At 42.4% G+C, this 17362-nt stretch overlaps 1 protein-coding gene across 5 annotated transcripts in view; it reads left to right on the top strand.

The window, feature by feature from the left end:
- GHR (growth hormone receptor) overlaps positions 1-17362 on the top strand; it is a 194060-nt gene that overhangs the window by 169536 nt on the left and 7162 nt on the right. For all 5 annotated transcript variants that reach the window (XM_074995610.1, XM_074995613.1, XM_074995615.1 and 2 more), the window contains 3 exons: positions 4356-4516; positions 6971-7149; positions 11936-12101. In XM_074995610.1, coding sequence (XP_074851711.1) covers positions 4356-4516; positions 6971-7149; positions 11936-12101 — 506 coding nt within the window. The remainder of the gene's footprint in view (positions 1-4355; positions 4517-6970; positions 7150-11935; positions 12102-17362) is intronic.

Genomic DNA, 17362 nt, shown 5'->3' with positions numbered 1-17362 from the left:
GTGCTGCAGGGCAGGGGTGAGCCACTGGCAGAGCTCGAGGAACGTATGCCGGCTCATCCAGAAATTCCGGAGCCAGCGGCCGTTGTCCCACTCTCCAAGCACCAGCCACTCCCACCACTCTGTGCTGGTGGGGTACCTCCATAGCCAGTGGCGCATCTGGCGGGGGGAGGCCAGGAGGGCTACATGGTCTGGGGCAGCTTCTTCATGCCCCAAGGAGGATGGCTCTTCTTCTAGCAGATGCTGGGCGGCCTCCTCCATGGCACCGAGCAGGGCAGCCGCTGCTCCGGGGGCGGCTATGTGGGCTTCTGTCTGCTGCTGCTGCTGCTGGGGGTCCATGGTCCATGCATGGGGTGCGAGTGGTTGTGGGCTCTGCAGACCTGTGCTGTGCAGGCCGAGTCTGTCTGGGAGGGGCCCTTTAAGGGAGCGACTTGTTGTTGCCCCAGAAGGGCTAGTCCGCCCTGTGACCCTGTCCGCAGGCTTTCCTAGCCCCCTTATTCCGACTGGGGCTGCTTTTGTGTGTAGACGCTCCCCTGCGGGGCCTGTTTCGATTTAGTGCTGTCCTACGTCACCAGCCCTGGAGGATATGTGGACGCTACGCATCAAAATATCTTATTTCGATTTTGCTACGTCGAAATAAGCTATTTCGATGTAGTGTCCCTGTGTAGACGTAGCCCATATGTTTTATCTTCTTCCCAAGAACAAGACTGATTAAATAAAAAATTCAGCTGAATGGCAAAAGATGTCAATAGGATATCTTACTATAAACATTTGCATTTAATGCCTCTTATTGTTTGTTCATGGATTAGAAGGCAGAACAGAGTTCATCTAGATTGTTCTACTGGATTGCATAGGCCATAGATTTCATGCAGTAACTTCTGCATTAAATTCCATAACTCCTGGTTGAGCTAGAGCATAGCTTTTCAGAAGAAGACCAAATTTAATTTGACTCCCTATGCCAGGGAATGTTGCAGCAGTGCCATTTGATTATTACATAATTACTGAAAACTACGTGAGAGAAAGAGGTGCTAACCAGTAATTTTCTTGGCTTTAAGCTTCTGACCACAATCTTTTTATGTAATTTATGGTACTGGAAATTATACTAGAAGCCTGTTTAAAGATTGCGCCATAAGGAGTGATGTTCTCTTTTGATATATATGCATAATAGCTTCTATCCCTGCTGGTGGGCATTGCAGAACATTTTCATGATGGATGGATAACATATTCCAAATTACTGTTGAGTGGAAGGTTACTATTTTAAACCACAAATAAAGGGCCTTGGTGCCAAACCAACTTGCCATAAATCCAAGGGCTTTGCCTAATTTTAATGTTTAAAACATAGCACATGTTATCAGCATTGACTTATGCTTGTTATCTTTCTTCATAGCAGAATGTAACTTGCTGCTTGTTTTTCACCAGCAACAAAAGCCTGCAGCTGATTACTTTTGTCCTACTTCTACCAGGTCTGGGAGAGGACGGATATAAACCACATTTTAGTTTATGATATAATTTATTACTCTTGGGCCATAAGGCTGCATTGTGGGCAATCCCATGCCGGTCTAATTGAATTTCCATTGCAGCCTGAATTGCAATCAAGAAAAAAGAGTAATTACAAGTACTTCTCTAATACAGGTTGAATCTCTCTCATCTGGCACACTTGGGACCTGACTGGTGCTGGATGAGAGAATTCGCCAGACCATGGGAGGTCAATATTGTTTCGTACGTTACCAACACTTTCACTGCTTACTGGGTTTTTAGATTACAATATGGGGTAAATTACAGCTAAATAATTTCACAGAACACTGAGAGCCAGGACTGGTGGCTGTAAACAAACTTTATTGGAGCATAGGAAACTTGGCCTCACCCATGATAAATGATTGTCTAGCTAACTAAAATCATGCTGGATTAAGGATGTTGTCAGACAAGAGCATTCTGGATTAGAGAGGTTCCTGTAGTCAGTTTCTTACAGACATGCCCTGGTTTCAAATACTACAGATTATAGAAACACAAAATCAGGACTAATGTTTCCAACAAAAGTCAGACTATTAAAGACTTTTTTCACAATATATATCTCTGTTTTTTGAATAAGTAAAGGAAACTTCACATGTCTTGATAAAGAAGTTAAAGGCATGGGATGAAATTAAAATAAATGTCTTTGAGTATGTCTTTGACTTTATTTTATGATTCAGGTGGGCATAATAATGCGATTTGTTAAAATTATAAATTTCTGCAGAGGTCCCACCCAGTGTAGAAGACAAGGGATGGTCCATTTTATTTTTCTTCTTACCTACCTTTAGCTAGTCCAGTGGTTTTTAAGCTTCCTCTGTCTGCTCTACTCACCTAGAACGAAATTGATTTCAGATTCTGACAATTAAGGGCTTTCCAGCAAACCGCTGCTATAGCAGGAATTTTATCATCTTCCACACATGCAAAAATCTAGAAGGAAGATCATAGTCATCCTGGGCTGTGCAAAATGTTGGGCATGAAATAATCTGTGTAGGGGATCGCCTCAGCAGACAAAGACCTGGCATTAGATTGGCTCTGCAGCAGCTCAGGCAAAAGGCACTGGTGCAGGAGCTTTGCCAGTTCACCTTGGGTATAGTCGTGTCATCCTTTTATCCCAGCCGTTATCCAATGGATCGCTGAAGTCAATGAAAAAGTTAGGGACGCCCTCAGAACTGCTGTGACCAAAGCGACCCCTGGCATCCCTGTGAATGGAGAGACGCAGGCTGCCTCTTGCTGTTACCTATGCCAATGTCAGCAGGCAGAGGGAAGAATCTGTACAGTGTTTGTACAGTTCTACTCCAATTTAAATTTGCCACTTAGTCCTTAAAAACCAGAGACAGGACAAGGTCCTTTCCTGTGCTGGGGTCGCTCACAAGTAATCCTGGATACTTCTTGCTTGTCAAGACCTCTGAGTTTTATTTATATTGCCATCACAGTCCTTTTGCCGCACAACTAACCACATGCAATTATTCCTAGCTGGTGAGTTAATTCACTCCTTAGCTCACCAACCTGGTGTCTTCTTCTGCAGTAAGTACAGTAAACTCTTTCATGCCTTGCAGCCCCGGGACCAGGATGTTTTCTGATATTCCAATATTCTGGATAATAGAGGTATACCTAGCAATGCATAACATTAAAGGAAAACAAGATTAGATATTAAGAAACAAAGTACTCTGTGTACATTTTTGTTTATTTACCAACAACAGTAGTGTTGTACACAGTAAACTTAATTCTGTATTTGCTATATTTATTTGTATTTACTTTCACTATACTGTACTTATGGAAAACATAACTAAAATTTACTTAAAGTTAAAATGCCGGTTATTTGAGAGTTCCGAATGATAGAATGCTGGATATGAAAGAGTTTTACTGTACTATCCTTCTCCATCACATCTTTGCTGGTGGAGCTGATTAGTGCTTACACAGCCAGAGTGCTGGATCACCTGCTGGTTCTCAGTATTCTGTCACAGTACTTGTTTAAACTGCCTTTTTTCCTCACACTGAGTTCAACAATTAAAACCTGACTCTTTCCCAGGGCAAGATGCATTAGAAATGTAGAGGCATCCATTTTGCCCTCAGAAAATCCAAAATGCCTTTACTATGTATCTGGAAATACATTGGATGGTTCAGGGACCAAATTCCAGTTCACAATGTATCATCTAAGGTGCATAGAAAGATTCATAAGTCAGGAATCCATAAGTCAAATATTCTTACAGTGCTACAGTGGACACCAAGCAACACAAATATACTCTGGTAAATTTCAGTGAAGTTTTTTAAGGTAACTTTGGAAACATACGATAGATGTAAATTATACTTTTTGTAAAAAAATACTTGTTTTCTTTCCATTTTGTTTTGATCTGGTGATCGGAAGAAGGGCTTTCGAAAACTGGGGGGGGGGTCCTTTCAGAAGGTCCTGTCTCCACGGGCAGCACGCAATTTGAAAAGCCGCTCTTTCAAATCGCTGCGGCTGCCATTATGCTAATGAGGTGCTGCATATTCATTGCAGCGCCTCATTAACATCTTTTGAACCCGCTCATTAACATGCCCCTTTCGAAAGGAAGGGGCACATGTAGACACAGGGAATTACTCTTCCGGATAGCCTACTTGAAGGGTGCTTAGAACTCAGACCAGCTTTACCCAGGCCTGCTGTTAGTGGCAGCTCTTAATACTTTCCAGCATGACAATGTAATCTAACAGCCTGTTTGGGAATTTCACCAAAGCCCATAAAACTAGCTATATGATCATATACACGTGTTTGGGTACTTTATTGTAAAATATGCTTCCTCATTTCCCTTTCTATACGAGCTGTGACTTTCACTAGCTGCACTGTAATATATATTTTGTTGTCATTTTAGAAATGATGAAGAATGGAAAGAATGTCCCGATTATATAACTGCTGGGGAAAACAGCTGCTACTTCAACACGTCGTACACCTCTATTTGGATAACTTACTGTGTTAAGCTTATCAATAAAGATGAAGTTTTAGATGAAAAATGCTTCAGTGTTGATGAAATAGGTACATTTCCAATATATATTTTATAATAGCTTGATTTTTGTAACATGATACATATAATCAAATACATTGGCATGGTTGCCATGATTTTTTTAATTAATTTGGGAGATGTGTTTATTTAAATTCACTCTGTGGTAAAGAATAATCTTTAAAAAGTGCCTGCTAAAAAGCTTGAAGGTAAATGGGACTAGTTTTACTGGTACGTCTGTTTTTAGCATTTATGGCGTGTCTTTAATATGCAAAAGTAAAAACCTCCATACAGCAGGCTGGAAGCAATGTGGTTCAGGGTCAGAAAGTATTTTTTGCCTCTGTTAGAAGAGTACAGACATGAATGAGGCCAATGTATGGGTTCTCCCTAGAATGTAAATCAATGAGAATTCTTCTTCATGAGTGAATGTCACCAGTCCTTCAAACATATTAAAATGTGTCATTCTGATGCTGTCACCCTGCACCACCTTCAGTAGATGGTATGTAACAATGCTCTGCTCGAGGTAGGAGGTTCCTGGGAAAAGCCTGATTGAGGTCTGCAGCAGGAGCTGTCAGATTTTGGCTCCTGAATCAGAATTAGAGAGATGCTAAATAATCATTGGGTCAACTGTACTTTGTAATGCAGGGTTTTTTTAACCAAGTCTCCCTGCATGGAGCTGTACTGTAATGCCAGTCACTTTTTTAGAGACACATTAGCTACTTTCAACTTTTGGGCAATTTCCCTGCAGGTTCAACCTCCCAAAACAGGAATTCTCTCGTCCGACAACATCCGTCGTCCGACACGACTACAGGTTTTACTGGACCAAAGACGAGGGTTGGGAGGCTATTAGAGGAAGGTCCAACTGGAGCCCGTTGATAGGGGACCCTTGCCACCCCAGCCAGAGAAACCTGGCAGGGCTTATGTATCCGACCAGAGCCTGTCCCCAGGGGGCACGGGCTATACCAGCAGCATGGCAGAGGCTGACCTTGGTACTGCACCAGCCATCCAGCTGGTGTCACAGCCAGCTCTGGTGGCCAGGCTGGGGCTGGAGCCAGCACCCCAGGCACAGCTAGAGTTGCCTTCCACTGTGGCCGTGGAGCTGGGGCTGCACCAGCAGCCCAGTCAGGGCCAGAGTCTGGCCAGAGCTCGCAACCACAGGGCCAGAGCGAGCACCTGCAGGGCCGTTTCTGTGTCTGGCACAAGTGGAGCCGAGGCTGGAGCCAGCAGCCCAAGCATGGGTGGCTGGTGTCAGCCCGAGGTCTGGGCAGGAGCTAATGGGGCCACGGGGCTGGAGATGGGAGGAAGAGGGCAAAAGTGGAACCAGCAGCAGGGAGGAGCAGCAGACTGAGTGGCCGGAGACAGGGGACCTCCCTTCATCCAGCAAATTTCCTTGTCTGGGACCAGTCAGGTCCCCAGGGTGCCAGATGAGCAAGGTGCAACCTGTAGTTAAATAAATTGCCATCTAATCTGTCACACTTTAGCCTGGTTCCAAGCAGGGAGTTAAAGTACCCTATGAATTTTCCAAGTTATTAAATCACAGGCACTTCTCAAGAGTGGCCTGGGATTAGGGTAGCACAGAGAAAGAGCTGATTGCTCACCTTTTAGAGAGGGTAGCGTTTCCTGGTTGAAGGTTATGTTTGTTGCAATTAAACAGGTGGTTAGAAGGGACATTTTTAGTGACACACTACATTTATGTTGGTGCAATGATAGCACATCTGTGTTTCTATGGGGTAAGTTCGATAGAAAGGAACATTTTACTAGAACCTTTACTTGGGAAGAGGCCACAGAGGGAGTATTGATGAAAGTGGGGGAATCTACTGAATCATGGACATGTGGAAAGCTGTAATTAGGTTTGCAACTAAACAATAAGTGCCTTTTTTCTTGTTTGGGCAGGTCAGTTAGGAATTAGAGTTGAGATTATGAAAACCAGATTTGAAATATAAATGTTTTTGTATGATTCTGCAGTTGCACTGTAGGGAGAAGTCCCTTGGATTTTATTAGTTCAGAATGGGGCTGGGGGCTTGTTTTTGTTCTTTTATTTTAAATGCACAGTTCAGAACAGACCAATAGTGTAAGTCCATGAAATATCATGAGCAAAATGTTATTAGTTAGGAGTGCAGGAGAAGTTTGGGGCCCCACACATATCTGGTTTCCCTAAAGTCCTACGTAATCTTAGGGTGAAATCCTAGCCCTGTTAAAGCAAGCAGAGGTTTTGCCATTGACATTAATCAGGCCAGTATTTTACCCTTCAAGTCAGCAGCAGTTTTGCCTGCCTCAGGGCTCTAGAATGAGCCTGTGATATTTAGGTGCAAAATGTCTGACTCGCATAAGAATATAACACCTGTTATCGATTCTTCATTAATTTTGAAATTGATTTGTAGGTGGAGACTGGAATTAATATGCGTGTGGTTGAAATAGTTCTTTAATCATGAGCAGTATTAGAAAGAATATTGATTCTGTTTTATTTCCAAAACCCTCTAAATGAACAGTACAACCCGATCCTCCGGTTGCTCTCAACTGGACCCTGCTTAACACCAGCCTGACTGGGATCCATGCAGACATCCAAGTGAGATGGGAGCCACCACCATCAGCAGATGTTCAGAAGGGATGGATTACACTGGAGTACGAACTGCAGTACAAAGAAGTAAACGAGACGAAATGGAGGGAGGTATGAAGAAATTGTTAATGTATAAACAGGTATACGAAGAGTTCCCTTGTGCCGGGTTCTGAAGGGAACTTGTGCTGCTGTGGGGCAACTGTTGGATGTTTTGTGTTGTGTAGTACATGCAATGGTCCGTGCTAGCAGTCGCCACATGAAAGAGGGCAAGGTCCTTTGCCCTGATCCCAGTCAAGACCAGGCATTGTAGCTAGCCAGACACGGAGGAGAACATCTTCCACGCTAGTTGCAAGGCTAATGACTGCATTGCGCATTTTCCAGACTGTTTTTTGAAGTTCCAGATGCAGCATACTCCCTTCCTGGTGTAGACAATGGCTCAGGAGCCACAATCTGATCCGAAGACATTTATCCTACTACTATGAAAGAAAGGAAATTCCTGTACGATTAGATAATATACCCAAAGCCTTTAAAAAGTAATATAAATATTTCTCTATGGCCCAGCTTGTGATCTTGTAAGATTTTGTAAATTAAGTATTGTTGGGCTTGGTGAGCAGTCGAATGGGAGATCTCCAAAGCAAGCCCAGAGAGTATGGACTGTGTAATAGGTGTCACACTTCTGCTTTTTCTTTTCTCTCTAAGTTTGTGCTAACCTGTGCGTGTCTTGTTGGAGGTCTTGCCTGCCCGATAAGACATAAAACCAAGCTCCTGCTCACAGGCTGGTAAACATGTTGTGCCATGTTTCACCAGAGGTGTTTGATCCTAATATTCTGGCCAAATTCCAGTTGGATGCATTGCTTTTTTGTCCACTTAGATTAGAGAAATTAACCTGCAGTTTGTCTCCTTGTTCCTGCTGAGTGGAGTTGTCAGTGCAGATTTTCTACTGCATACAAGCCCAAAAGTAGTTGCATCTTAACGATGGATGGAGTGGTAATAGGCTCAGGTGGTGATAATAAAAAAGACTCTGAGAACCTTGTGGATAAATTTAAAGTATGATTATTATTAATTATCTCAATTTTTCCTGTAATCATGTAATATTTTGTTGTTCCCTAGTTTTACCTGTTTTGAAAAAGCTGTTCTAGTCTACAATATTAGTTTGATGCCAGAGTATCAGATTTTCAAGGTAGTCTCTGCGGTTTCTGGGATTTACACATTTGGGTTTGCCCTTTAAAGTTGCTTTGGTTTTTAATGTCCTTCTGTGTGCAGTTCTGTGGGAAATACTCGTAATTATGCTTTGATTTAAAAGGGCATTTGCAATACTTACAGTATTTATTTTCAGTGTTCCTTTTTTTCCAGTGCATGTTCAAAATCTTGAAAATAAAACTGCGTATTTATCATTTGCATCCTTTTCCATTTGGCAAATGTCCTTTCTTTCATATAGAATTTAATCACTTTTAGCTTTTTCTAAGGATACTATCAAATTAAAATTCATATTTTAAAAAAAAGTGACCTTTTATGTCAGTCTTGAAACAGAAAAAAAAATTAATTGGACTTTTCTTGCACTTTTCTCCTTTTGAACAAAAAATGTAATAGTTATTTTCATTTCATTATCTCTGTCTGCTCAATTTTAAGTGAGATTCTCTTGAGTTATGTGATGTAATTGGAGGTACACATCTCCTAGAACTGGAAGGGACCTTGGGAGGTCATCTAGTCCAATCCCCTGCTCTTTTTTTTGGCAGGACCAAGCACCATCCTTGACATCTATTTGCCCTAATCTGTAAATGGCCTCCTCAAGGATTGAGGTCACAAGCCTGGGTTTAGCAGGCCAATGCTTAAACCACTGAGCTATCCCTCTCCCCTGCTATGTTACATTTCAAATATTTAAAAGAATTATGTTAAAAAGCTTCCAAGGAATTGTATTGTTTATCATTATATCATTTTCTGAAACTGAAATATTTATTATTGTTATTTGGTTTTATAAACAGTTGTTTTTATTATGGCCAAAATAGACCTTGTATTATCACTTTAAGAACAACTTATAGAGCAGGCACAAAATTTTTTTGGAAATATTTTTGAGTACATGTCAACTAAAGATAGTGCCATAGAACATTTTCCTTATTTTTGTTTCCAAGTACCTTTAGATGTTCCCATATATATTTTAATTTCCCTCAATATATATATACAAATAATTTGATTTGTCTTTTGTATGTCTTTGATGTCTGCTGTTTGAACACGTGCCTGTTTAAGCTTCATCTGGTTTGCATTGCTCTATGTTCTGTGAATAGTGTATCAGAAGCACAATGGACAGGTTACATTAATCACTGTCTATAAAACTGCAATCTGAGCTGCTTATGGTCTGAGTTACTTACCTTCCAATATGTGCTGAGAGGCAGCAATGTGGCAGCTTTAAACAAGATTATGTAGTGCTATATCGAGTGCTGAGCATGCAGGTGTCAATGATGTCAATAAGGAAGGAATTTGAATCACTCTTGCTGAGTTTTTTTTGTATGGGGAGGTGATAGATACTATTTTAAAAAACAAAAAAATAGGGGTTAAATTAAAGCAAGACCATGAGACTCATAAATTGAAAAAGAGCCCTTACCTTGGAGACCTTAGTTTCTTCCATGCTGTTGTTGTGTCAGATGATCCAGTTTCATTTATTCATTATGGTCACTTCCTAGTTGTGGTACTTCTTTCCAGCTGATGCCAGCATATTCTGTATCCTCTGTCATGGTCTTCTACCCAGTTCTTCCTTGGCCTTCCCCACTTTCACTGTTCTTGTAATATTTCATCCATTGCTTTCTTCTTGGGTTTTACCCACAAAAGCTCATGACCTAATCAATTTGTTAGTCCCTAAAGTGCCACAGGACTGCTTGTTGTTTCTTCATTCTGTTCAGCATAACAATAGCCAGTACTTTTCCTGGGATTGATAGCAGTACAAAACCTACAAAACCTCTCCATGCACACAGATCATCCTTTTTGGAAGAGGGTTGGGGTGGGGAGGAAGTGACGCCCTCTTTGCTGTCTTGTGGCACTTGTTTTTTCATCCATATTTTGTTAGTGTTCTTAGCTCCTCAGTCAGAATTTCACCTCTCACTTTAGTATATCTGCATCAATTCTGAAAGTGATAGGGGCTTTACCCTATATGAGGCCTTTCATGAGGCATTGATCCCTCTTCCATTTCTCGCTTAGCACTGGTATTTCTGTTGAACCTGTGGATGATATAGGCTCTGGACAGTTTAATGTGGAATGGGAATATTCTTTCTATAGTCTGTCTTCTGTCCATGATAGTTCTTAATGGACTGGTTCTTCACTATTCTATAGAGCTGCCAGAAGTCTTCACCCTATATTGCTGCATAGGCCTCTGCAACCTTCTGAGCTCTGGCATTCATCTGTCTTGCCAGCATATCCTTATTTTTTCTTTGAATCTCGCATCCCTTTTAAAAGTTCTGCCTGCATCTTTTGCTTTATCCAAATCTGTATGATCATAAATTCTGTCGTGACCAAATTCTTTCAGGCTAATCAGTTCCACTCTGTTTTTCCTGACTCACATTCAACTTGCCAATAATAGTACTGGGTTCTGCTACCATAAATTCAACAAAACTCCCATCAGGAGGAATTGTATTCAGAGCACATTTTCATTATTTTTCTCTGTTCTGTTGCTGGAACTGGAAATAAATTGTATAAATGAAAAATACTGACCTCAAGGACAGGAGGTGTTCAGTAGAATAGGTAATATAAAAACAGGTAGATTATGGTTAATAACACAGAAGGGTCTTGATTCCTGAAGTCTGTTTCCAATCTTCATATGTTACCATCACATTCTATTCACACACATAAATTAGTTTATGTGATCTGTGCTGAAGAGGGACTCAGCAGCAAAGTATTAGTAGTGATGGTTTAGAAATTATAGCTAATCCTGCCTCACCAAGAGGGACTGGAGTAAATATCCTCTGTTTTAATACATCCGTTGGCTTTAAACTGTTTTCATTGGAAGTTCAGTAGAATAATGTTGGAACAACAAAAGGAGTTGCAGTTTGACACAACTTCTGTACAGTAGAGCCCCAAGATACATGCACTCAAGTTGTGCAAATCTCGGGTTAACACGACTCTGAGTGGCGGGGAGCTGGTGCCTGGCTCCGGGCTGTCCGCCACTCAGGAAAGCCGGCAAACTGACCAGTGCAGCAGCTCTGGTCAGTTTCCCAACTCCTGTGAGTGGCAGGGAGCCAGGCGCCAGCTCCTTGCTCCTGTCAGTGGCGGCAGCCAAGAGCCTGATTCGTGGCTGCTGCCACTGACAAGGGCAGGGAAACCTCTCCTATTAGGAGCAGCAGCCCAACTCTCGCTACCCTGCTCCTGTCGGGCAGTCTGCCATCCCAACAAGAGTGGTTTCATAGCTGCCACCACTGCTCCCAGCTCCCCGCCACTCACAGGAGACAGGAAACGGATCAGTGCTGCTGTGCTGGTCAGTTTTTCCCACTGCTGTCAGTGGCATCAGCCAAGAGTCAGGCTGTCGCCCTGACAGGAGATGTGAAATCGTTCCTGTCAGGGGCAGCAGCCTGACTCTCACCACCTCTGACAGGAGCGGAGAAACTGACCAGCACAGCAGGACTGATCAGTTTCCTGTCTTTTGTGAGTGACAGGGAACTGGGAGCCAGGCTTCCAGCTCTGTGCCGCTCATAGAAGGCAGGAAACTGTCCAGCACTTTTGTGCTGGTCAGTTTCCTGGCTCCCCCAAGTAACATGAAATTTGACTTACACGGGATTGCGCAGGCATGCAACCTCCGTGTAAGTTTGGGAGTCCACTGTATCTTTTTACAATAAACGTAAAAGTTCCACATAAGTAAAAATGCCTGCAGATGCTTGTATTTTTCAACTAAGTATCAGTCGTTTTGTCTTTACAGCTGGAGCCCATGGTCACAACAGTAATTCCATTATACTCTTTGAAGCTGGGAAGAGACTATGAGATACGAGTCCGATCAAGACAACGTGCTTCTGAAAAATTCGGGGAATTTAGTGAAACCCTTTATGTGGCTCTTTCTTCAATTAGTTCACTTCCATGCAATGAAGGTAAGTGAGGAAAACCAGCTCTGCAACAGTGTGATAACAAACTTTGCCCTGCTTTCCATAGCTGCCTGTCCCTAGTGGCTAGTACTTGAATGCATGAGAAACTCAGATGATTGCAGTAAAAACCATTTGTTGAGACTGGCCCAGCGGCACAGCAGAAAATCCTTTCATTGTGGTACAAGAGGGGCAGATTCAGAAACAAACTCAATGGGGCTGTTTCCCAACTCCACAAAGATAAAAACAGTTAACGTTAGGTTTATTAATGAGTTCTGTAGTTCATGTCATACAAATAAGGGCAATTAAGCTGTGTCTACACTACAAAAATAACTTTGAAGTTGCTTGCTCCAAAGTACGCAACTTTGAAGTTGAGTTGCCTACACACACACTACTTCGAAGTTGGGTTCCCTACTTCAAAGTTAAATTCGAAGTAAGGGAAAAATGTGTGTAGACTCTCTGCTGGCTACTTCGAAAGTAGTGCCTAGCTTCAAAGTTAACTTCAAAGTTAGTTCCTAATATAGACGCACCATTAATGTTATATATCATGGAGCAAACTAGTCACTGCAGGGATCAGACCAAATCTCACTTCAATGCAGAGCATTGCTGTGCACTGTCAAAGTCGTTTGCTTTCTTCCTGGCCCGCCAAAGATGGTGAGGGATAGTAACTTTCTGACTTCTGCTCCTCTACCTGCTTTAAAAAAACAGCCAACATGAACCTTCCCATTTCTTTGTATTTAAAAATAAGGAACTGATTGTTCTGAAACCTTGTCAGGCCTGAACTGCAAATTTAGCAACTCAAAATTTGGTATCATTGGCATATGTATGTAGTATTGTTTTACTGTCTTTTCCAAGTGACTAGCAGAAATGTTCAATACAACCTGACCAAACAGTCCCTTCAGAGTCGCACTAGATAGCTCCCTTCTGCTGTTTATATTACCAGTTCTATGGACATTGAGCCATTCTTCTGTCCACATGATACTGTTCTTCCTAGCCACATCAAATCGGATGAAATTTTCAAGTAAGGTTTTGTGGAAACAAAATACCATAATACCTTATTAAAGTCCAAATACATTGTACTTCCTGGATTCACTTTCTCATTAAAGTCCAGATTCTGGGAGCTGATCCAGAGGGGGTGCATCTGTCCCTCTGAGTTCAGTGCTGATCTGAGTTGGTGTAAGAGTACCTACCCCTGGCTGGAATCACACTGGAGTCTGAGTTTGTGCCTCTCACCCTCCCAACCCTTCCCCCACCAACAAAAAATAAAATAAAAATCAAGTTTGTCTAGCATAATTCATTTATTCTGTATGTGGCATTCCTCAGTTTTTGACCATAAGATTACATTTGAAGATGCTTGCTTTAAAGTTAGGCACTTAAATCCTTGCATAAGTGCCTAATTTTTCAGAGTGTCTTCACAGTCACAAATCCCATTAATTTCAGTGGGATTTTGGGGTGCTTGTCACCTTCTCAAATGAGACATGTTACTTAAGTGTCTCCATATGGATTTAGGTGCCTAATTTCAGGCACTCACTCTTGAAAATTTGGCCTAAAAATCAAAAAGCTGAGCTATTAACAGAATGGGAAAAGTGATCTCTGAAAGTATTTTTCTCTATAAAGTTTATATTTATGTCTTTATATACAGTTTTAAAACTTCTCATTCGTCCTTCTTGGCCAGAAAAAAGAGTGAGGCCTAAAGTTAAAACAGAGAATAAGAGGAATCCTAAAGGCAGCAGCCAGAACAGACTTCCATATGGTTTCCTATTTTGTTACCCTTTACAATCACAAATTCAGTAGAATGAAACGCCCTTATTTAAGATTAATGTTTCGCTTATCAGGATGGTTTCTCATTCCTATCATACCACATGTGTTATTCTGTCCTTGTATGTGCCAGGCTTCAAGGCCGGGAGAAAAAAGGAGGAGAAAAACCCATCAATCTGTATACAACTAATACTGCCCAAAACATGAGTGACTAGCCTGGCCTTGTGGGAAGAGATGTGCTGGTTGTTACATCAGGTTAAGCTGTGCGGTGATGCCTGGGTCAAAAGGCATAGTATGAAAGGAGGATGGGTTACCTTATGTCATAGAATCATAGGGCTGGAAGGGACTTCAGGAGGTCATCTAGTCCAGCCCCCTGCTTCAAGCAGGTTCAACCCTAACTAAGTCATCCCAGCCAGGATCTTGTCAAGCCAGGACTTAAAAGCCTCTAGGGATGGAGATTCCACCACCTCTCTAGACAACGCATTCCAGTGCTTCACCACTCTCATGGTGAACTAGTTGTTCCTAATATCCAATCTACACCTCTCCCTCTGTAACTTGAGACCATTGCTCCTTGTGCTGCTATCTAACACTGCTGAGAACAGTTTCTCACCATCTTCTTTAGGGATCCCCTTTAGGAAGTTGAAGGCTGCTATTAAATCACCCCTCAGTATTCTCTTCTGTAAACTGAACAAGCCCAAATTCCTCAGCCTCTCATCAGTCATGTGCTCCAGCCCCTTAATCATGTTTGTTGCCCTCTGCTGAATCTGCTCGAGCACATCCACATCCTTTTTATACTGGGGGTCCCAAAACTTGACATGCTATTCCACATATGGCCTCACCAGTGCTGAATAGAAGGGAATAACCACTTCTCTAGATCTGCTCAAAATGCTCCTCCTAATATGCCGTTAGCCTTCTTGGCTACAAGGTCACACTGTTTACTCATATCCAGCCTTTCATCCACCATAACTCCTAGGTCCCTTTCCACTGCACTGCTGCTTAGCCAGTTGGCCCCCAGCCTATAACAATGCTTGGGATTCTTCCGTCCCAAGTGCAGGACTCTACACTTCTCCTTGTCGAACCGCATCAGATTTCTTTTGGCCCAATCCTCCAATTTATCCAGGTCACTCTGAATTCTCTCTCTCTCTACTCTCCAACGTATCTACCTCTCCCCCTAGCTTTGTGTCATCTGCAGACTTGCTGAGGGTGCAATCCAGTCCCTCATCCAGATCATTAATAAAGATGTTGAACAACACCGGCACCAGAACCAAGCCTTGTGGCACTCCACTTGAAACCAACCTCCATCCAGGTATTGAGCCATTGACCACTACCCATTGGGCCTGACCATCAAGCCTGCTTTTTATCCATCTTATAGTCCATGAATCCAATCCATACTTCCTTAACTTATGGGCAAGAATGTTGTAAGAGACTGTATCAAAAGCTTTGCTGAAGTCAAGGTATATCACATCCACTGACTTCCCCATGTCCACAGCGCCTCTTACTTTGATAGAAGCTGATCAGATTGATCAGGCAGGACTTGCCCTCGGTGAATCCATGTTGGCTACTTTTGATCACTTTCCCCTCTTCTAAGTGCTCCAAAATGGGTTCCTTGAGGATCCCCTCCATTATTTTCCCAGGGATTGAGGTGAAGCTGACCAGTCTGTAGTTCCCCGGATTGTCCTTCTTTCCTTTTTTAAAGATGGGCACTATGTTTGCGTTTTTCCAGTCATCTGAGATCATTCCTGATATTCAGAGATAATGGCGAAAGGCTCAGCAATGATGTCTGCCAATTCCCTCAGTACCCTTGGGTTCATTAAATCCAGACCCATGGATTTGTGTACATCTAATTTTTCTAAATAGCTCGTAATTCATTCCTTCCCCACATACGGCTGCCCTCCACGTTCCCATACTGCATTGTCTAGCACCGTAGTGTGGGAGCTGTCTGTCTGTGAAGATGGAGGCAAAAAAATCATTGAGTGCTTCAGCTTTTCTTACATCATATATCACTATGTTACCTCTCTCATCCAGTAACAGCCCCACACCTTCTCTGATAAGCCACTTATTGTTAACATGCCTGTAGAAACCCTTCTTGTTACCCTTCGCATCCCTTGCCAGCTGCAGTTCTAATTGTGCTTTCACTTCCCTGATTACTCCCCGGCATTCTCCAGCCATATGTTTATACTCCTCGTTAGTCCAGTGAATGCATGTGCTGGCAGTAATGAACATTCTGCTGTTGCTTAGAGGAGCAGTAAAATACAGGAAGGTTGGCTGGCAGTACCACTGTTAGGCCTCAAGAAGGCAGGATACATGCTTCTCTGAACACGTCTGTCTCCTTCTTTGTCTGTCTGTGCTATGACTGTTCAACTTGTTCGTCAATGATCTAGAAAATGAGGTAAGCAGTGAGGTGGCAAAGTTTGCAGATGACACCAAGTTGTTCAGGACAGTCAAAAGCAAAAGGGATTGTGAAGAACTACAAAAAGATCTCAGCAAACTGAGTGATTGGGCAGCAAAATGGCAAATGAAATTTAATGTGGGTAAGTGTAAGGTAATGCATGTTGGAAAAAATAACCCAAATTACACGTACTACATGATGGGGTCAAATTTAGCTACGACAGATCAGGAAAGGGATCTTGGAGTTATAGTGGATAGTTCTCTGAAGACATCCACGCAGTGTGCAGCGGCAGTTAGTAAGGCAAATAGGATGTTAGGAATTATAAGACAAAAGATATCATACTTCCCCTATATAAAACTATGGTACGCCCACATCTCGAGTACTGCGTGCAGATGTGGTCTCCTCACCTCAAAAAAGATATATTGGCATTAGAAAAGGTTCAGAAAAGGGCGACTAAGATGATTAGGGGCTTGGAAAGGGTCCCATATGGGGAGAGGCTAGAGAGACTGGGACTTTTCAGTTTGGAAAAAAGGCGATTGAGGGGCGATATGATAGAGGTATATAAAATCATGAATGGTGTGGAGAAAGTGAATATAGAAAAATTATTTACCTTTTCCCATAATACAAGAACTAGGGGACACCAAATGAAATTGATGGGTAGTAGGTTCAAAACTAATAAAAGGAAATTTTTCTTCACACAGCGCACAGTCAACCTGTGGAACTCCTTGCCCGAGGAGGCTGTGAAGGCCAGGACTCTATTAGGGTTTAAAAAAGAGCTTGATAAATTTTTGCAGGTTAGGTCCATAAATGGCTATTAGCCAGGGATAAAGTATGGTGCCCTAGCCTTCATAACAAGGGCAGGAGATGGATGGCAGGAGATAAATCACTTGATCATTGTCTTCTGTTCCCCTTCTCTGGGGCACGTGGCATTGGCCACCGTCGGCAGATGGGATGCTGGGCTTGATGGACCTTTGGTCTGACCCAGTATGGCCATTCTTATGTTCTTATGACTTATGTCAATTTGTATTACTCAGGGTATAAATCAGCTCTTGAGCAACATGAGTTATACCAACATAGCTGCCGCAGCTTTCAGGGGCTGGAGTAGTTAAGCCGACAGTAGAGC

The sequence above is a fragment of the Carettochelys insculpta genome, chromosome 5 (genome assembly GCF_033958435.1).
Source record: "Carettochelys insculpta isolate YL-2023 chromosome 5, ASM3395843v1, whole genome shotgun sequence".
Classification (NCBI taxonomy): domain Eukaryota; kingdom Metazoa; phylum Chordata; order Testudines; family Carettochelyidae; genus Carettochelys; species Carettochelys insculpta.
Note: the sequence above shows the minus strand (reverse complement) of the source record. Positions and strands in the feature narration are given on the sequence as shown.